Below are 19,479 nucleotides of genomic sequence, written 5' to 3' on the forward strand. Positions count from 1 at the left end.
CTTTGAAAGTCAAATCTCATTTTAAAAGTTGGGAAAATATTTCAGTATTTTGCTGAAATACGCTTCCCTGTGCATGAGGTGAAAAGGTAAAGGACCTGGGTGAGATGTAGACTTCTCCCTCTGCCCGCTGCACCAGCTGAGCAACCCAGGGCCCTTCATGTCTCTGGGCTCAGGTTCCTTGTCTGCAAAGAGAGCTTAAAACCCACCACTCAGGAGAGGGAAGAGGTGCACATGACAACAAAGGTGCAAGTACTTTATAAACTGTAAAGCACTGTTCAAATATGAGGACCATATCAGACACCTGCCTTAGGCTCTCCCATGGCTTCAGCTCTTCCTTTCTGTTTATAGAGTTGAGTTTGTGAATAAGAAATCTGCTCTCACTCTGTGGTCTAAAAATGTTTGGTGGCTTCCCGTTGCATACTAGTTAGTGTAACATACAAGTTCTTTTTACCGTAGGCGCCTCCATTGCAGCAACCCTCTTCCCTTCCCCTACCATGGTTTCTGGCCAGCCACTCTACTGCTTCGTGTGCCCAAAAATGTCACAATTTTGCCCAGTGGCTTGCCTTTGCATGTACTCTTCTTTCTAGAATCTAGAATGCCCTTTTCTCACAGCTTTACATAGAAAACGCCTATTTATGCTTCAATGCCCAGCTCAAGTGTCACCTTTTCCCTGAATCCTTCTCTCTTCTCCTCTGTGCTCCCCATGTTATGTGGGCAAATCTCTGTTACCAATAATGTCTGCATGAAAATGATGAATTTATATACATCTGTATCAGAGCCTAGACTAGCAGCTCTTGCAAGAACCTTTATGTCATCGCACACTCAACTTTTTTAACCTTGAAAAAATTAAAATCTTATCCAATGATCGCAGGGTGAATGTTTTAGAACTTTTAATCATTCTTTACAATTTAAAGTGAGGCATTCTTTACAATTTAAATTTACAATTTAAATTTAGGTCTTAGGACATACAGAAAATTTTTATCTAGTCCTTTGAAAGAAAAGGAAATGCATAAGAATAGCCAGTAAACTAAGATGTAATTTACATAATCTTAGAAGGTCTTTTCCTATAAAAAAAAAATAAGTGACAGAAAGAGTAGGGATCTATACAACAAACAACCACTGTTTGTGAATGCCTAGCTGCAGAATTTTTATGAGTTTGTTTGAAGACAACACACACACACACACACACAAAACACACACACACACACACACACACACACGGGCTCCTACATTCCTATACTCCCATTTGCCACCTGCTCTGCTCAGGCTTCTGAGTGACTAATTAAACTGAAGGCATGTATGTGTATTAACAGGTATTACAAATGCAAATTTCCACAATATTCCAGGCTGGAGAATACCAGATAGCAGTCTCTTTATAATTTGATGGTTGTTGTTATAGAACAGAAAGAATCCCTCTAAAGGTCCAACAGAGACTCAGAGAGGTTAAGTGAATTACCCAAGGTCACACAGCTGCACAGTGGCAATGCCAGGATATAAACAGAGGACTTCTGATTTGAAGCCCAATGCTTTGTTAACACTACACTGCCTCTTGTGATATGAAACATCCTGTTAAAGGCAAATTCACAGAAGAAAATTTCCTAAACAGAAAATGTAGCTCTATTGGTCCATCTTGTTGGCCTTTAAATGTCTGTGGTGACTTGAATTTTGCAGACATTAAAAAGGATTACAATTCACAGGTACTAAACAAATGATCACCATCTAGCTGCTTATACAAATAGTGTTCAAATGAGTGCTGTCTCTGTTCCTGAGATACCCCAGATAGACAGCCAGGCTGTTGTTGAGGAGCTCACCCAAAGGGTGTATGTGCAAGGCTGCACGCAGCTGTCCAAGGGTTACATTTTTTTGCTCAAGACCCAGTAGGAATCCAGGAGGCTGAGATCCATACAGTTGCCCAATCCTGCACATGGGCAATCCAGGCAACAGAGGTCCAGGGAGGACAGTGGCCTTGTCTGTCTGGCCTGAGAGCTAGCAACTACAGGTTCCACTGATGTGGGAACAAAAGTTCTCTCCAGAAACAAGGGCATCTGTGGACCTGCGTTGAGAATCATAGCTGGGAGAGGCAGCAGAAGGGGAGAGGCCGGAGCACAGGTTCTAGCATCGTGAAGAAGGTCCAGAAGCACTCCCACTGCCAAAATTTAGGCTCAAACAACAAACAGGGCTTTCAAAAGTCCTCTAAAAAGCTTTCAACTGAAATCAATTCATTTTAATGTTTTAAGAATTCATTTCCTGTTAAAGAAGGATATCATTCAAAATGACAACTTTGTTTCCAGATAGACTTGCAATATAATTGAGTTAATTTACTTTACACCAAAATAAATGCCAATGGAATTTAAAAAGTAAATGAAAAGTGAAATAACAACAGAACGAGAAGAAAATATAGAGAATATGTATCTGATGGTATATAAGGCTTTTCTAAAAAGCAAAGAATAATAAATGGGGAAATGTAATTAATGCACAGGAAAAATAAAAGAAACTGACTTTTAGAACGAAAGGACAAATAAAAAGTCAGGAAATTATTATTTGCATGTATGTCAAAGGGTTAATATCCTTCATCTCTAAAGAGCTCTTAGAATTGATAAAAGGGGAACATATCTACAGGGAAAAATTGCAAAAGCAGTTTAAAACTGCAATTCCCAAAAGACCCATGTCTTACAAGCATAAACTGGTTCACTTTCACTAATATTGAAAGAAATGCAAATTAAAGAATAACAGTATCATTTTCACCAATCAAATGAGTAAGAGATTTTTAAAAGATTGCATCCAGTGTTTTTAAGGGTATGAGCAAAACAGGTAATAGACTCCTTGTGAAATATACAAATCTGTATCAATGTGCCAATTTGTAAAATCAGTTTAAAAATTGTTTAAATGTTTTTTAAATGTTTAATCAGTTTAAACATTAAAACTGGAAATAGGCCAACTATCAAAAAAGCCTTCTTATAGGAATTAATAGTACATTCACAGGCTACTCTACCACCATGAAAACCAATGTTGTAAAAAAGTATATAAAGATGTGAAATGATACTTATGATACTTCAGAGTGGAGGAAGCATGTAACCAAAGCAGTTGTGAACAAAGAAATTAATGTGCGTTTTATTTTCTTCTTTGTGCTTTTTTCCTGTATCCCAATATTTCACAATGAGCATGTATTAACAGGTTTAATTAATTCTTAAAATTGTGTTTTTAAAGAATTACACAGAGTCATTCTAATTATTCACTCTATGTGGATCCAATTATTTTCTCTGGCTATAAAAAAAAAAAAAACTTTACCTGGAATATTTGTATGTTAGGAACCTGTGGTAATGAATTCTGATACTATGCCTCACCATCACAATGTAAAACGGTACCGAATCTGCAATAACTATTTGAAGAAACTTCATCTCTAAGACCAGTTAGTTTGCTCTCTCAATGCTTATTAACAAACTTGACATTAGGTCAAAATCTGTATGTTCACAAAACTCCAAATAGCCTACGTTTTAATACTACAGTTTCCAAAGATGAACAAAAACAGACATTTTAAACTTGAAATCATACAAGGGTGTGATTCTCACTTAAGAAAAACTTACCGTTCTTAAATTGGTACAACCAAACTGGTGAACGAAAATTCAGTTTAAAAGATACCTATGAAATGCTTAACAGCACAGATCTTTAATGAGCTAAGCTGAACCCTCACACATTGGTTGTTTACAGGTATTCATTATTTCCCAGAAATGCTATGGTATAGACCCTTGCTACTCAAAATGTGGCCCTCCAACTGCAACCTCAGCTACACCTGGATGCTTGCTGGAAATGCAGAATCTCAAGCCCAGCTCCCGACCTGCTATATCAGGATCTACAGCTTAACAAATCCTCGAGTGATTTGCATGCACATTAAAGTTTGAGAGATGCCAATGTAGAGAAGCTGTAAGCTAAAGTGTTGTAAGTCATAGACAAATAAAAGATTATAGATTAAGATAAAGCATCCCTAAATAGTACCATAAAGGATTTACTGCACAAACAAAACTCTCTGACCCCGTATCTACTACAGTGGTTCTTTACTTTGGTTGCATATTAGAATTACCCACGGAGCTTTTAACACGTACACCCTTGACCAAATGAATACATATCTGTATTCTCCAAAGTTCTCCAGTTTATTCTAAAATGCAGCCAGGATTGAGAACCCCCTGATCTACTAGCATCAACAGGGCCTTTAGGAAACAGATAATCAGTCTAACCACATCCAGGCACGACCAATCTCTGCCTCTACTACCTCCTTTAACTCCCCTTGTTCATCACACCTCATACGGGATTTTAAGTCCTTCTCTGTCCCTCCAGGTACAACACAGTCCCATGAGTATGGTGATTATCTCAGCACTCAGCACATAACTGGTGCTCTATGAGCATCTGTTGAAGGAGTGAACCTGTATAGATGGAAAAGGCAACAGAGGAAGGCTGCCAAGCTAAATGTAAAGGAGGGCAAGTGGGTGAGTGGGTGAGAGCAAGTGGAGAACGTGTGTCTCTGATCCTTTAAGGCTCATTGATGTGAGACTTCAATGAAGAATAAGCCTATGAGCAAGACTTACTCTGCAATTAACAAAGTCAACTATCATTCTCACAAGGTGACAGGGAAAAAATCTGGTGAAGAGGGGCTATATTTTGGCACAGAAATGCATTATGCCATAAAACAAATGAAGTACGAAGATATAAGCCTAACAAAAACCATACGATCATCTCAATAACTGCAGAAAAAGCATTCAGTAAACTCTTTTCATGATAAAAGCCCTCAACAAACTGGGCATCAAAGGAACATACCTCAAAATAATAAAAGCCATATACAACATACCCACAGTCAACATCATACTGAATGGAGAAAAGTTAAAAGAATTTCCCCTATGAACTGGAACAAGACAAGAATGCCAACTCTTACTACTCCTATTTGACATAGTAGTAGAAGTCCTAGCCAGAGCCATTAGGCAAGAGAAAGAAATAAAAGGCAACCAAATTGGAAAAGAGGAAGTCAAATTGTCTCTGTTGGCTGATAACAGCATCTTTTACCTAGAAAACCCTAAAGACTCCTCCAAAAGACTTCTAGACTTGATAAATTATTTCAGTAAAGTTTCAGGATACAAAATCAATGTACAAAAATCAGTAGCATTTCTATACACCAACAATATTCAAGCTGAGAACCAAATCAAGAACTCAATACCATTTACAGTAGCCACAAAAAATAATAAAATTACTGGGAATGCATTTAACCAAGGAGGTGAAAAATCTCAAGAAGAATAACAAAACATTGATGAAAAAAAACTGTAGATGACACAAACAAATGGAAAAGCATCCCCTGCATGTGGATTGGAAGAATCAACATCATTAAAATGCCCATACTAACCAAATTAACGTATAGATTAAATGCAATTCCTATCAAATCACCAATGTTATTTTTCACAGAATTAGAAAAAAAAAAATCCTAAAATTCATATGGAACCAAAAAGAGCCTGAATAGTCAAAGCAATCCTAAGCAAAAAGAACACAGCTGGAGGGATAGCATTATCTGACTTCAAATTATACTACAAGGCTATAGTAACCGAAACAGCATGGTACTGGTACAAAAACAGACATACAGAGCTATAGAACATAGTAGAGAACCCAGAAATAAAGCCACATACCTACAACCAACTGATCATAAACAAAGTCGGCAAAAATATACAATGGAGAAAGGATACCCTATTCAATAAATGGTGCTGGAAAAATTGGATAGCCATATGCAGAAGAATGAAACTGGACCCCTTTTCTTACCATATAAAAAGTTAACTCAAGATGCATTAAAGATTTAAAGGTAAAACCTGAAACTATAAGAATCCTAGAAGAAAATCTGAACATTGACCTAGGCAATGAATATATGACTAAGCAAAGCAACAAAAATAAAAATAAACAAAAGGGACTTAATTAAACCAAAGAGCTTCTGTACAGCAAAAGAAACAATAAATTAAACAAACAACTTGTAGAATGGGAGAAAATATTTGCAAAAATGAATCCCACAAAGGACTAATATCCAGAATCTATCCAAGGAACTCAAACAACTCAACAAGAAAAAAGCAAATAACTCCATTAAAAAGTAGGCAAAGGACATGATGAGACATTTTTCAAAAGAAAACATACAAGCAGCCAACAAAAAATATGAAGAAGAAAATGCTCAATATCACTAATCATCAGAGAAATCCAAATTAAAACCACAATGAGATACCATGTCACACCAGTCAGAATGACTCGTATTAAAAAGTCAAAAAACAACAGATGTTGGCAAGGATGGGGAGTAATGGGAACATATATACCAGTGGGAATGTAAATTAGTACAGCCTCTATGGAAAACAGTATGGAGATTTCTCAAAGAACTAAAAATCGAACTACCATTCAACCCAGCAATCCCACTACTGGGTATCTATCAGAAGGAAAAGAAATCATTATATCAAAGAAACGCCTGCCCTTGTATGTTTATCACAACAGTAAAGTCATGGAATGAACCTAACTGTCCATCAACGGATGACTGGATAAAGAAAATGTGGTCTATATACACCATATCTTTTGCAGCAACATGAATGGAGCTGAAGACCATTGTCCTAAGTGAAGTAACTCAGAAACAAAAAATCAAATACCACATATTCTCACTTCTAAGTGAGAGCTAAACAATGGGTACACATGGACATATGGAGGGAAATAACAGACAATGGGGACTCTCAAAAGCAGGGAGGGAGGAAAGGCTCGATGACTGAAAAATTATCTTTTGTGTACAGTGTTCACTATTCGGGTAATGGGTACACTAGGAACCCAAACCTCGCAATTATGCAATATACCCATGTAAAAAACAGGCACTTATACCCCCTGCATCTATTTAAAAAAAAAAAAAAAGATAGAAGCCTGCCCAGCAACCAAATTCAGCTCTAGTAGTTTCACCTGACCACGCTAGGAAGCACCCCTGAAAACATGGCTAAACACACACTCTATGCCAGAGTTTGGGTCAGAAGAGTACCACCATGGTAACTGCATACATTTCAAGACCCTCACATAAAACGCACATGCCTCTCTTCAGCCACAAGGAATAGGAGAGAAAGACAAAGATGTTTGAATAAAGTATTCTCCAAATACATTTGAACAATTCACCATCTTATGAGACCCAAAATATTATCACTGAATGGTAGCTCTAGATATCCTTTGCCCACGTGAAAAGAGGAGACAAAAGCCAGAGGTTATGGATCTTAACAAATATTTCCTGTTCCCCCCCTTCAGTTTCTAGGAAAACTCTTTATCTCGCAGCACGAATGAAGAATATAACTAAAAACATTTCAGGCTCTCTCAGCCTTGGATCTCTGCTCTACAAGCAAAGAAGAATAGGCTTTTGAGTTGGGAAATGCATGAGCAAAGAAAACAAGGTGGCTTTAATCCTGTCATCTGCTAAAACAAAATAAAGACACTGCGCCATTCGGTTTTTATATTTATGTGGTTTTCTGGAATCGTTTCTCCATTTTTACCTTTGTGTCCCATGCAGCTGTTAGGGAGTTGCTTCTATGGGCTGTTGGGAGAGCACGCAACACATTTTCAAGAGTAACCCATGTTAACCCCGTACTGCTGAAGTTGGCTCCACACTCGGGAGTTATGTCAACATTCTCCTCCTTCGAGCAGATCTTCCACACAGGAACTCCTCCCTCCACCTGCTAAGAGGTGACCGCACCACAATCCCTGGGCCAGGCTGGCAAGGCCGCAGGGGTGAGTGTGCCCAGGCCCAGGTTGCTCAGGTGCCCACCCTCCTTCCTCAGCCTTGCCCGGCCTTCTCCACCAATCGGCACTTTCTGGTTTCTTCCCCACTGTGGTAAAAATAACTTCTTCTTGAAGTGTCTAAATCTGTATGTGATTTTACACACTTTTTTTTTTTTTGGCACGTTGTCGGATGAATTCTGACACTAAAGCAGAATGAAATTGCAAGAGATCTGCAATCACATTTCTGTAAAGCTCTGACCAAATGAGTCAGTTCCACTGTTTTCTCGAAGATTGAGAAAATACTTCCAGGCAAGACGCTGCATTCTAAGCACCACAGCAGTTCCTTCTCCCCTAAGCTTCTTAGGAACTTGGCAGTGTGGTAGATGGAGGGAGGCGGAGCAGAAGGCAGGGTGCTGTTTGTTGTGATCTGCCCATGGCTTACTGGCTGTGTTCTGAGCAGAGAGGGCGTCTCAGAGGACCCATCAAGCCACACTGACGTGGCTCCCAGAATTTGGCCACACGTGCTTGTAGGAGCTGAAGCAGGGTTCCAGCCAGCCCACTGGGGGCCTTGAAGCCAGCCTCTGCTGCACTCCTGCCAACACCCTCAGAACAGCGGTGGGAGGAGCAGTCATTCTCAAAGACCACAGTTTAGAAGAGGATCCCTTCTAACAGTAACATACTACTGCACAAAGTAGGCTCACAAACTGAGGGAACTGGAAAATTGTTCAGTTCTGTGGCTTTTAAGGGCCATGTAGACAGAGGAAGGGGGTTAAGATGTGTAAGGGAATCAAAACAACTTCATTTCTCCTTGTGCTTACTGGCCAGCCGTGTCTCCTCTTCTGTGACTGCTCCTGTACTCTGCCCATTTATCTCATGAGTTATCTTTTTCTCATTGATAAACTGAACTTTTAAAGATCTGAATATCAATTCTATTTCCTGGGAAGATGTCTGTCCCCAGTTTGGGTTTTTTTTTTTTTTTTAATTTTTTGCTAGGTTTATGGGGTGTTATTGTTCAGGTTTCACTTTAATATAGTTTTTTTTTTTTTCTTTGTGGTTTTTACTTTCTGTGTCTTCAAATGACTTCTGATGAGAAAGTACTGGTAAATAGACCTATTTGTCTGGACAAGATTTATGTGTGTAACAGAGTGGGGTAGACATAATAGTCATTTTAATATCTTCAATTATTTGAAGACTATATAGTCCAATAGACAAGCCTATGTAGCTTCCAGAAGAACTAGCAAAAAACGGATGGAGGCTAGAAAGGAGTAGCTCACCATGCTGTGAAGAACCATCTTATCCACTGGAGTTGCCCACAATGAAATGGGATGACCAGTAGCAGGCAACTGGGAGGAGGTTATGCAAATCCTCATCAATAACACAGCTTTCTACCACACAGAGAGACTCTAAACTCTGGAAACCCATGTCTTACTCTGCTTCTTCTCTCTTAAGACTTCCTGGGGACATTCTGCTTCCCCTAATTTCTAGAGCAAGTTCTGGCGGAGTTGGAGGAAAAGCACTGCTGATTTTAATTTTAGAAAAAATTTAACTATGATTAAGACTCAGAAAATGACGCCAATGATGGCCTAAAATGTTTTTGTGTATTCTACTTGCCTTAGTCACTGGACTTCTGCAATTTTTAAGTAAGTGTTTGGGTCCAACGAAAATAGCCTTATATTTGTTTCAGTTGCTACAATTAAATGACCTCTTGTCTATTTCAGCACATGACTTTAAGAACAGAAGAGATCTTAGAACGATCTACTTCAGTGATTCTAAAGAGAAAAGAAACGCTCTCCCCGGGAGTGCACAGAAAAATTACCTCAGGGACATTTTTTTTTTGAGTTGGAGTCTCGCTCTGTTGCCCAGGCTGGAGTGCAGAGGCGCGATCTCGGCTCACTGCAAGCTCTCCCTCCCGAGTTCACACCATTCTCCTGCCTCAGCCTCCCTGATAGCTGGGACTACAGGTGCCTGCCACCACACCAGGCTAATTTTTTGTACTTTTAGTAGAGATGGGGTTTCACCGTGTTAGCCAGGATGGTCTCAATCTACTGACCTTGTGATCCGCCCACCTTGGCCTCTGAAAGTGCTGGGATTACAGGCGTGAGCTCAGGGACTTTTGTTAAAGGACTTCCAATGCTATGCCCTTTCTCCCTCTCCTGGCCACTGAGATGTATCCCCATAGTGGCAGTCAAGACCATATGGAAACACTGCTATGGATGAGGGTCCTAAGGAACGAAACAGCTGAGAATCACGGATCTGATGAAACTCCTTCATTACAGAGATGAAGATACTGAAGCCTAGGAGGCTCACATGACTTAACACTGACCACTGACTTATTGTCGGGACTCCTTGCACACCCAGGCCTAGTGCCCCTTCCATCCAGCCGCATGGCTCTGCCTGACAGTTCTGCTTATCCAATGGAAAGGCATTCATGTCAAACAGCCTTTGTGTTAAAGCAGGCTCTGTGCTGGATGGAAGCTCTGTGCTGGATGGCAAGGTCAGGGTTTTTAAGGTCCCCAAACAAAATACAACTTTCTACGAAATAATGTAAAAATCAGCATTTGCCTTCAACTGCTTAAGGAACTGGGTGACCAGCTATGCCAGATGGTATGGCTCTCACTTGCCCCAACACCCACTGGAGGCTAACAGAGCAAGGCAACACAGAGAGGCTGAGCATGGGAAACAAGCAAGTTCACCAGCTTCTTGGTGAAGACACAAGATCTGCTTCTGCGGTTCACTGCTCTTGCTCTGACTACCAATGAGAGAGAAGTGGGAACTGAGAAAAGAAAGCGGGCATACTACTGGATGTGGTAGTTTCGTCATGAATGGGGGAAGTTCTGGGAACAGGCACAGTGTATGCCTGGCATTGTGATTATTTCTGAAAGGGTGCAGCTTATGGATCACTAGTGCAATCCTAGAACAGCTGGCTATCCCAGAGAGTAAGCTCCAGCATACTCCCTTCACACAGCTATTTTTATTTTGTGAATGCAGGAACAAAAAAAGTAGTGTGGATAAATTCAACACAGAGGAAATCAGGCTGTGCAAAGAATGTGTCCTTTAATGACTATTTCCAGGAAGCAGAAGAGAAGAAGCAGGAAGGTGTGCATATATATAATTAGTGGGATGGCTGAATTACTAGAACCTGTCAGGTTTTGAAGAGCCCCTGCCAATCTGAGTGGCCACAAAAATACTAGTTAAGTAATTGTGTATTCCTGGGTTTGATTGGTTCTTTCCATTGGAAGCCAGGTTATCAGTAAATCTGCATACTCCCCCAGCTGTGTGCTGGTATGAGTGTGTGTGTGCACTCATATGTGTATGTGTGCTAAATGAAGAGGGAGTTAAAGAGAAGCAAAGAACAAGCTGAGAAAATTGACAATTGTTGAATTTAAACGTCAGGCCTTGGGTTAGAGAAGTATCCTGTAAAACAGCAATTATTGATCCTATTGTATACATCGAAACATCAGAGGTTCAGAGAAGTTAATAAAATTGCTCAAGCTGTCCCAGGTAATAAATGGTAACACAGTGCTTCACACCCAGAGCTCTGCTCCAAAACCTATATCCTTCCTAGTTCCTGATGCTTCTGCCCCAATGAAGGCCTTCCGTGAATATTTGTTGAATGACTGAACAAAAGAATTCATATGTCTCAGAATATTCTCATTTTTCTTTCATCAAGATTATGAAAATTGTACTCATTGAACTAAAAAACAGCAATGGTGTTTCCAGAAATGCAATACAGTTAAAGGTAATAGTTTATTTAAATCATCTATTAATGAACTAAGAATTGCCTAATCAAAGCCATGACTTAAGGTTATTATAGTATCTTTCACCAAACAAGTGTAAATGGCTTGGTGCATTGAGACCTAATTTTATAGTATGGTCATAGTGCAGCTCTAGGTTAAACTCTGTTCAGTCCCTGTTTCAAAAATCACATCATTCCATGGTCTCATCTCCTTCATGACTTAAAGTCATGCTTGAAACATACTGGCTAATTTAACACAAATTGCTACCTAAAGAAGACGCTAACCTACAGAAATAACTGCTATTCTGCAAACTCCCAAAACAACTGTTCTAGGATTTCAGAAAATGACAAGTAACAAGAAGTTTGCATTCTAATTGCACGCACACAAATCTCTAAATTAACCTCAGATATTCTTAATTGCAGAGAGAGCTCTAAAAGTGTAATTCTAAATGCCCAAAGGTAAGAAATGGGCAGTTATCTCTGTGCACTGAAGGAAATGTTTGTGTTACCAGGTATGATGGCTTGTGCCTGTAGCCCCAGCTTCTCAAGAAGCTGAGGTGGGAGGATGGCTTGAGCCCAGGAGGTTGAGACTGCAGTGAGCTCTGATGGCCCCACTACACTCTAGAATGGGCAACCATCTCTAAACAAAACTATATGTACTCATATGTCATAAGTGGTTGTAATGTATTTGCCTGGAGCATCAGCTTCAAAGAGCAAGGAAGAAATAAGCTAAAGACATCAATTGGGAAATAAAATTCAAGATGAGATTTGGGTAGGGACACAGAGGCAGACCATTTCAGAGAGTGTTACCAATTATTCAACCTGAGGCCAAGCGGCATCTAACTGGCTGTTGTTATTTTAGAGCTTCTTATTTTGATTATATATATATTTTTAAAACCTACTAAAATGTTCTGTAATTTTTATAAAAACAATATTTCTTCTTAAAACTCATAAGTTATTTTACTAAAGAGAAACAAACATAGCAAATATTGTTCCTATATATTTGTCCTTCATATTATACCACAACATGAATACAAAATAAATTGTATATGAATTCCAATTTCATGAGAATGCTTAAGATTTCCTTGGTTTCTTCATATATTATATAAGGAACATAATGGACCCAAGTGTTTTCCCCTGCTGAGCTCATCAGCTCCATTCCAGCGAGCAGATATAAAGACAAAACATATCTATTGTACTATAATCTACTATTCAAAAATTAGCTACACTCATATTCCACATACAAGTCACAGCAATCTTTATGACAGTTCTAAAACAGGTAAGTGTTAACTATCCATGAATTATCATATCTTTGAGATAAATGTAAAGTGTTCAATATTCAAAGTAATCCATAACTATAAAACAAGACCCCCAGGATTCTTTAGAACAGGTCCTTGTTTTCAATCCTCTTTACAGTTTGCTTAGGTTTTACTGTATACCCAGATACCGTACTTAACACTTTAAAACTAATTTACATATAAAACTAATTTCTTGCTCCTTGATAAGGTGAATACCTATAATAGAGTGAACAATACATAACAGAACTGTATTTAAGTCAGTGTATTTCCCAACCCTCAAATTAATAGCAAGATCATATATCTGAAAAGGGTCTAGTGTTAAGAATATATAAATCACGTTTATTATATGGCAGTGAGGATGTGAAGAAATTGGAATTCTCATACATTCCTGAGGGGGATGTAAAATGGTGCAGCCACTGTAGAAACAGCCTGGCAGTTCCTCACTAAGTCAAACCTAGAATTACCATATGACTCAGCAATCCCACTCCTAGGTATATACTTGTAAGAATAGAAAACAGGTGTTGAAACAAAGGCTTGCAACACAAATGTTCATAGCAGCAGTACTTACAGTAGACAAAAGGTGAAAACAACCCAAATGTCCATTAATGGGTGAATGGATAAACACAATGTGGTATATCCATACAGTTTTATGGAACATTTTACTCCATAATAAAAAAAATTCTTAGGAAATATTATTCAGCCATAAAAAGGAAGGAAGTACCGACACATGCTATAACATGGATGAACCTTGAAAACATTATGCCAAGTAAAAGAAGCCAATCACAGGAGACCACATATTATATTATTATATTTCTATAAAATACCGAGAATAGGCAAATCTATACAGACAGAAAGTAAATTAGCGATTGCTTAGGGCTGGGGTTGATGGTGCAAAAGTGTTGGATAAAGGGTATGGCGTTTCTCCTTGTGGTGATGAAAATCTTCTAAAATTGTGGGAATGGTTACACATATCTATAATATATTAAAAACTATTAAACTATTAAAAATTTTAAATGGGTGAATTATATGGTATATGAATTACATCTCAACAAAGCTGTTTAAAAACTAATAGCAAATGCCAAAATGTACTTCATTTGGAATTCTCTTGCAAAACAGTTGCTACATTGACTTTTGCAAATAAGAATTTTTGTGAAATGTTAGTGTTTCTGTCCCTATTTCTAATAAAACAAGGGATTTATGTATATCACTGGTTGCTTAAAGCTGAGTTTCTATTTAATACAAATAAATATACTTATAATAAAATTCATTTGTGGTCCAGTCTTACTTCTTTCCAAAAAACAAAAAACAAGCGGTAACTCCTAATAATTCTAGCAGCTACAATCCATCAAATAAGATGCGTTTTCATTGTCCATCATGGACACCCACCAGTACAGCTGCAGGCCAAGTTACTGTTTCTGCTCCTTCAGCCTCCCTCTGAGGAAGCAAAAGATACTATTTCTTTTGGGACTCAAAAAGCTTGACCACTTTCTTTCCAGTTTCTCTAAACAAAACTAACCACTGTCTTAAGCCTGGATTGATGACAGGGAATTTGAAGAAAGACAGTATTTAGATAATCCACATTTATATGTGTTCTTAGACAATTCATACTGAGACTAGTCTACATTAAAAAACAGTTTACAAGGCAGAGTGCTTTTCACCATTCATGCTATTTGTTTACAGGACGGATTACCATAGCTGAATCCCATTTTCTATCCTTTCTCTAATACAGTGCCACTGTGTCCCCAGCCAACCCCACAATATAAACTTGTAACTATGAACAAGAATATCATTTTTTCTATGTCAACAATTTCTATTGATAACATCATATTTTATGCATTCAATTCCTAGATTACTGTTTGGAGCCTAAAGTACTATATTTATACCATGTGTGAAATGCAGAAGAAAAATAAAATTTGGCTTTTAAGTTTCAAAGAAACTATTTTGCAACAGATATGGACCTTTATTTTCACATTTTCCTTTAAATGCACTTAAACTTAGAGAATTTCAAATTCAATAAAATGACATACTTTTCATTTTTTGACTCTAAATTGCCAGGCTCATATATAATAAATGTAAAGATTGGCAATTCTGAGAACTAAAGCTCTATATCTCCATTTAAAGTGGTATAAATTAAAAATGGAAAGGAAAGCATATCAGCTTGGAATGAATCCAACAAGTTTAGCTCCCATAAAGTCTAAATCACATATCCAAGGCTGGATGATAAATCATTAGAGCTTCTCGGTTGTACAAGATCAGTAGTAAGCCATCTGGCTTATTCTGTTTATATCAATGTAATGAGTGTTATTCCAAGTTTTTGATATTTTCACAGCTTATAAGTAATAAGGCTACTGGCAGCAAGGCTGCATCATAACCTAATATCTGGGGGAGATTTTATTTGATTTTTTGTTTGTTTTCCATAGCAAAACAAAGTTTGAATGCCACTTCAAAAAAAAAAAAAATCACTGAATTGGAAAGACCGTGGTCTCCAAGTTTAAGTGTAGCATTTGTTATACATTTCTATTTACCCCATTGTATGTTTGTGTTCCCCCTCCATCCAATCTGAGGGTGGGAAATCAAGATAACAGTTATTCTTGCATGATTTTCCTCCCCACCACTTCCTTTACTCTTATCAAATGTGTTACAGCAGAACATTCTTTAAGGAGAACATACTCTGCCTTTCCCCAAATTGACTAGGAAGAAGGACTGTTCACCGCTGTCACCTGTGCGGAAGAGAAAGCATCATCAGTGACTCTGTTCTCTTCCTTCCCCATACTATGCTTTCCGGTTGCCCCACGTCAGCCTACTCCCCACATCACACCTCTCCTAACCTCGGAAGGTCTAAAGCCAGCCGGGGTGGGTGCTGTTGGCTGGTCCTTCCCTCAAAACAGTGGAGCTTAAGTAGCAAAGAAGGTGCATTTTTAAAAGTTGAAATCAAAAAGTGAAACCATGTACATTATTACCTTTAAATACTTTATAAATCTACCCACCCCCCTCACATTCCTCCTTTCTCTCAAATACATGGGAAGCCTCCTGAAAGCAATACTTTGCTCAATAACAACGGTTCTCAAATTCTCTGTGTTGGAATCACCTGGAGGACTTGCTGCCGCACAGATTGCTGGGCCCTGTGCCCACACTCATTCAGCAGCTTTGGCATAAGACCTTCGAATGTACATTTGTCACAAGTTCCCAGGTGATTCTGATGCGGCAGGTCCAAGGACCCACATTGGGAACCACTAGCCTAGCACAGCACAACTGCTAAAGAGAAAACACCCGGGAGATGCGAGTCTGACCAACATTACTCCCAGTTGTTGCCCAGCTCAGGGAGGGTCTAGTTCCCTATGTAAATGGAGGCCGCATAGTGCGGAGTAATACAGGAAGGTAGAGTTAAAGCAGACCAGCTGCTTGAATGATTTCCCTTCTCTGCTGGCTTCTCAAGATACTCAGAGTACAAGTATCAAAAAAAGGAAGGTGGAATTATGGACATAAACGTGATTGATCGTTTTTAGCCAGTCCAGATCTTTAGACTCCCTTTTGCAGCTTGGCTGTCCTTCCCTTTTCTCCTTAAACTGCCCATAGTGTTATGCAATGGGTACCACAATCAGACAGACATGGGTTGAAGTCCTTGCTTGCTATGTGTCCTTCATAACTCTTTGCCTTCATTTTTCCTGTACAGAAAATGGAAATAACAATGGAACCTACCAACAGTGTTGCTGTGCAGATTGAATGTCACCCTATGTATGCACTGACTGGTACATGCGTGATAAATACTAGCTTTTACTAAGAATGCTACTATCTCTTGGCTTTCCTGTGAGAATATTCAATATGTTAAGTATCACACTACCTGTTTGATACAATAAGTTGGGTCATTAATTCAACCAATATTTATTCAGTGGCCATTGTGTGTCAGACATAGAATATTGTATAAGTATAATGAAATAATATTCTGTAAAGAAAAGTGTTTGATATAAACATATTTTGATTTGGAAAATTTTGACTTTACATGAAGTCACATTTAAGAAAAATACTTGCTTCCAAAATTGGCTGAGGAAATTGAGAGGATGTGTTTACTAACCACAAGTTTTGTTTTGACAGACACTAAAATAAAAGAATGGAGGAAAACGGGAAAGTAATTCTGCAGATACAGTGGCCTTATATTATTAAAGGTATATTTTAGACCATCCAAAATACCACAAGCCCACTTTTCCCAAAAATCATTATATTTACGTGACAAGACAACAGGGAACAAATTTGGCCAAGGGTATCCTATTTTCAGTTCACAATGATGTCATTTTGAACCTATCACATCAGTCAGAAATGTAATGATCAGCTAGAAACAGAAGCAGCATTCAATCTTTCAGTTCTTCCTAGTTTCCTGAGCAGAAGCTGAGAATTCACCCTTCTACCAGCTGACCACCCAAATTCATCAGGCCTCATTGTTTGGAAATACAAAGTGAAAATGTTAATGAAATATATGTTGAAATTTCTTGATTTTATCCTCAGTAGTACCTTTGCTCCTTCCTCCTCCCAGAATCTCCCTTTCTCAAGAAAGGTGTCAGAACCCCAGAACTTTAGGAGCTGGGTGGGAGGTTTCATTGACAGTCAGGTCTGGCTTCTAATCCTGCCATGAAACACCAGGCCTGTGAAGTCTTGAGTACCCTACGCAAGGCCAAGTGCTTTTAGGACAATGAGCACAGGCGTCTTCCATCCTGGTCCCTTACACTTTTCCCTACACCCCTAGCCTCCATATATTACTTAAAAAGAACTTCTGCAAGAATTCATTGTCAGACATAATGGAGAAAGACCCTGAGCCTCAACGCTTGCCTCCCAATGCCTGTTAACAGGGATTGCTGCTGGCGATGAAAATACTGTTAACTTTTGTGGCACTAGCAGGTGTCAGAGAGTAGTGGAAGTTACGAGACTCCACAACATAGAACTTACGAAAAGAAAAGGTTTGATTCCCTAATAAAGGGTATACTGCCCCAAATCCTCTATGAAACCAAATGCTATGGAAATCTACTTGGGCAAATTTTTCCTCTAATCTATAGTTCCCCAAAGTTTATAAAGAAATAAAAGTGTAACTTTTAAAATATGAGGTCTTGTACAAGATAAAGAACATTATTTTATCCACGTCTACATTTCCAAATGCCCTAACACATTTGTAACTTTGCTGATGTGGTTTTGTTTTTTTGTTTTGTTTTGTTTGTTTGTTTTGGGTTTTCTTTCCTTTTCTCTATTCTCCAAACGGTCTGCTATCTAGACCTGTGGCTTCTGCCACGAAGCGACATTTGGGGTAACTGTGGCAGCCTTCAGCTGGCCCGGGTCATTTGGCCCATTTTCCTTCCAGCACTTCGGTGGCTCTGCTTCCCCGCACTCGCTCTCATCGTGCAGATGCTCAGGCTTATCACTTCGAATGCTTTCAAGAAGCTGGAGCTCTCCCAGCCTTCACCCCCGCACGACCTCTTCTGGCCACAGACTTCTGAGGGATCTGCATCCTCCATTGGCTCGAACGCGCATGCCAGCATCGTCCTTGCGACCAGGGCTTACGCTCGCCCAGCCCGGGCACCCCTGGCTCCCATAGCCGAAACGAGGGAGCTGCGGGGTCACGCCTTCTTGCTGGAGGAGCTCTTTCCCTCCCATCACAACCCCTTCCTTACTTCTGCTAAAGATAGGCGTCCTCTCTCCTAATAAACCACACACACACAAGTTTTGACTTGAGCTTGAGACGCACACAGCGCCGAGGATCCTCGGGTTACTAGAGGTGACATTGCTGGCCAGGCTGACCCGCGCCCTCTGGCAGCCCCAAACCCCTAGATGCAGCCCGTTCCCCGCGCCAGGCTAGCTGCGGGCGACGGGGTGGACAGCGGCGGCCAAGGTACAAGCCAGCCCGGGGACAGCACGGAGCCAACAGGGCTGGCGGGCAGGATCCGCGGGACAGAATTCTCAGAGCAGACCGTGGGGAGGGGCTAAACCCACCCGCACTCCCCGGCGCGCGGGACGGGACGGAACTGTGGTCACTAACAATGCCACGGAGCGGATTATCCCTTTCTTTCGCCACTCCCCGCGCCGCCAAGCCTGAAGATACACACTCCCGCACACCCCACACAACCATCCAATCCGCCCCAGCCGGGGCGGGGGTGGCGGAGGTGGGACGGGCGGAAGGTGAGCGGTGCCCTACCCCGGGGTACCTGTAGGCAGTGCAACCCAGCGGCGCCACCGCCTGGGTGAGGCCAGCCGGACGCGCGGGAGGAAAAAGGCGCTCCAGACCGCGGCACAGATGCTCGCGGGCTTCGCACCTGGAGAGCCCCGGGGTGGCGGCGGCGCGCGGTGGCAGCGCGAGAAGTCCCCGGCGCTCCCCTCTCCCCGCCACAGAACTTTGCGCAGTAGGCGCCGCCCTAGAGCCTGGCCAGCTTCCTTACCCAAATATTGCCGCAGGTCGAGCAGGAAGCGAGGGGGTCCCCCGCTGAGCTGATAGAGGAGGGAGCCCAGGCAGAAGACCAGCAGGGTGGCCATGCAGAAGCCGTAGTCCCGGAGGGAGAAGCGCAGGAAAGGCAGCAGGGGCAGCCGGCGCTTCCAGCTGCCCAGGCCCGGAGGGGCGCCCCCGAAAGGGGCCCCATGGGGCCAGGGATCCGCGCCGCCGCCGGGATGCTGCTGCTTCTTCTTCATCGCCTGCTCCGCCGCCTCGCACAGTCTACTCGT

The 19,479-nt window shown here is 40.6% G+C and overlaps 1 protein-coding gene across 1 annotated transcript in view; it reads right to left on the reverse strand.

Moving 5' to 3' along the window:
• Positions 1-19,473, reverse strand: part of UST (uronyl-2-sulfotransferase) — a 321,122-nt gene extending 301,649 nt beyond the window's left edge. Inside the window, exon 1 of the mRNA XM_011947385.1 lies at positions 19,200-19,473. Within this exon, the coding sequence (XP_011802775.1) occupies positions 19,200-19,446 (247 nt within the window). The 5' untranslated portion in view covers positions 19,447-19,473. The remainder of the gene's footprint in view (positions 1-19,199) is intronic.
• Positions 19,474-19,479: the final 6 nt, after the last annotated feature.

This window comes from Colobus angolensis, unplaced genomic scaffold (genome assembly GCF_000951035.1).
Source record: "Colobus angolensis palliatus isolate OR3802 unplaced genomic scaffold, Cang.pa_1.0 Scaffold263, whole genome shotgun sequence".
NCBI classification, from domain to species: Eukaryota; Metazoa; Chordata; class Mammalia; order Primates; family Cercopithecidae; genus Colobus; species Colobus angolensis.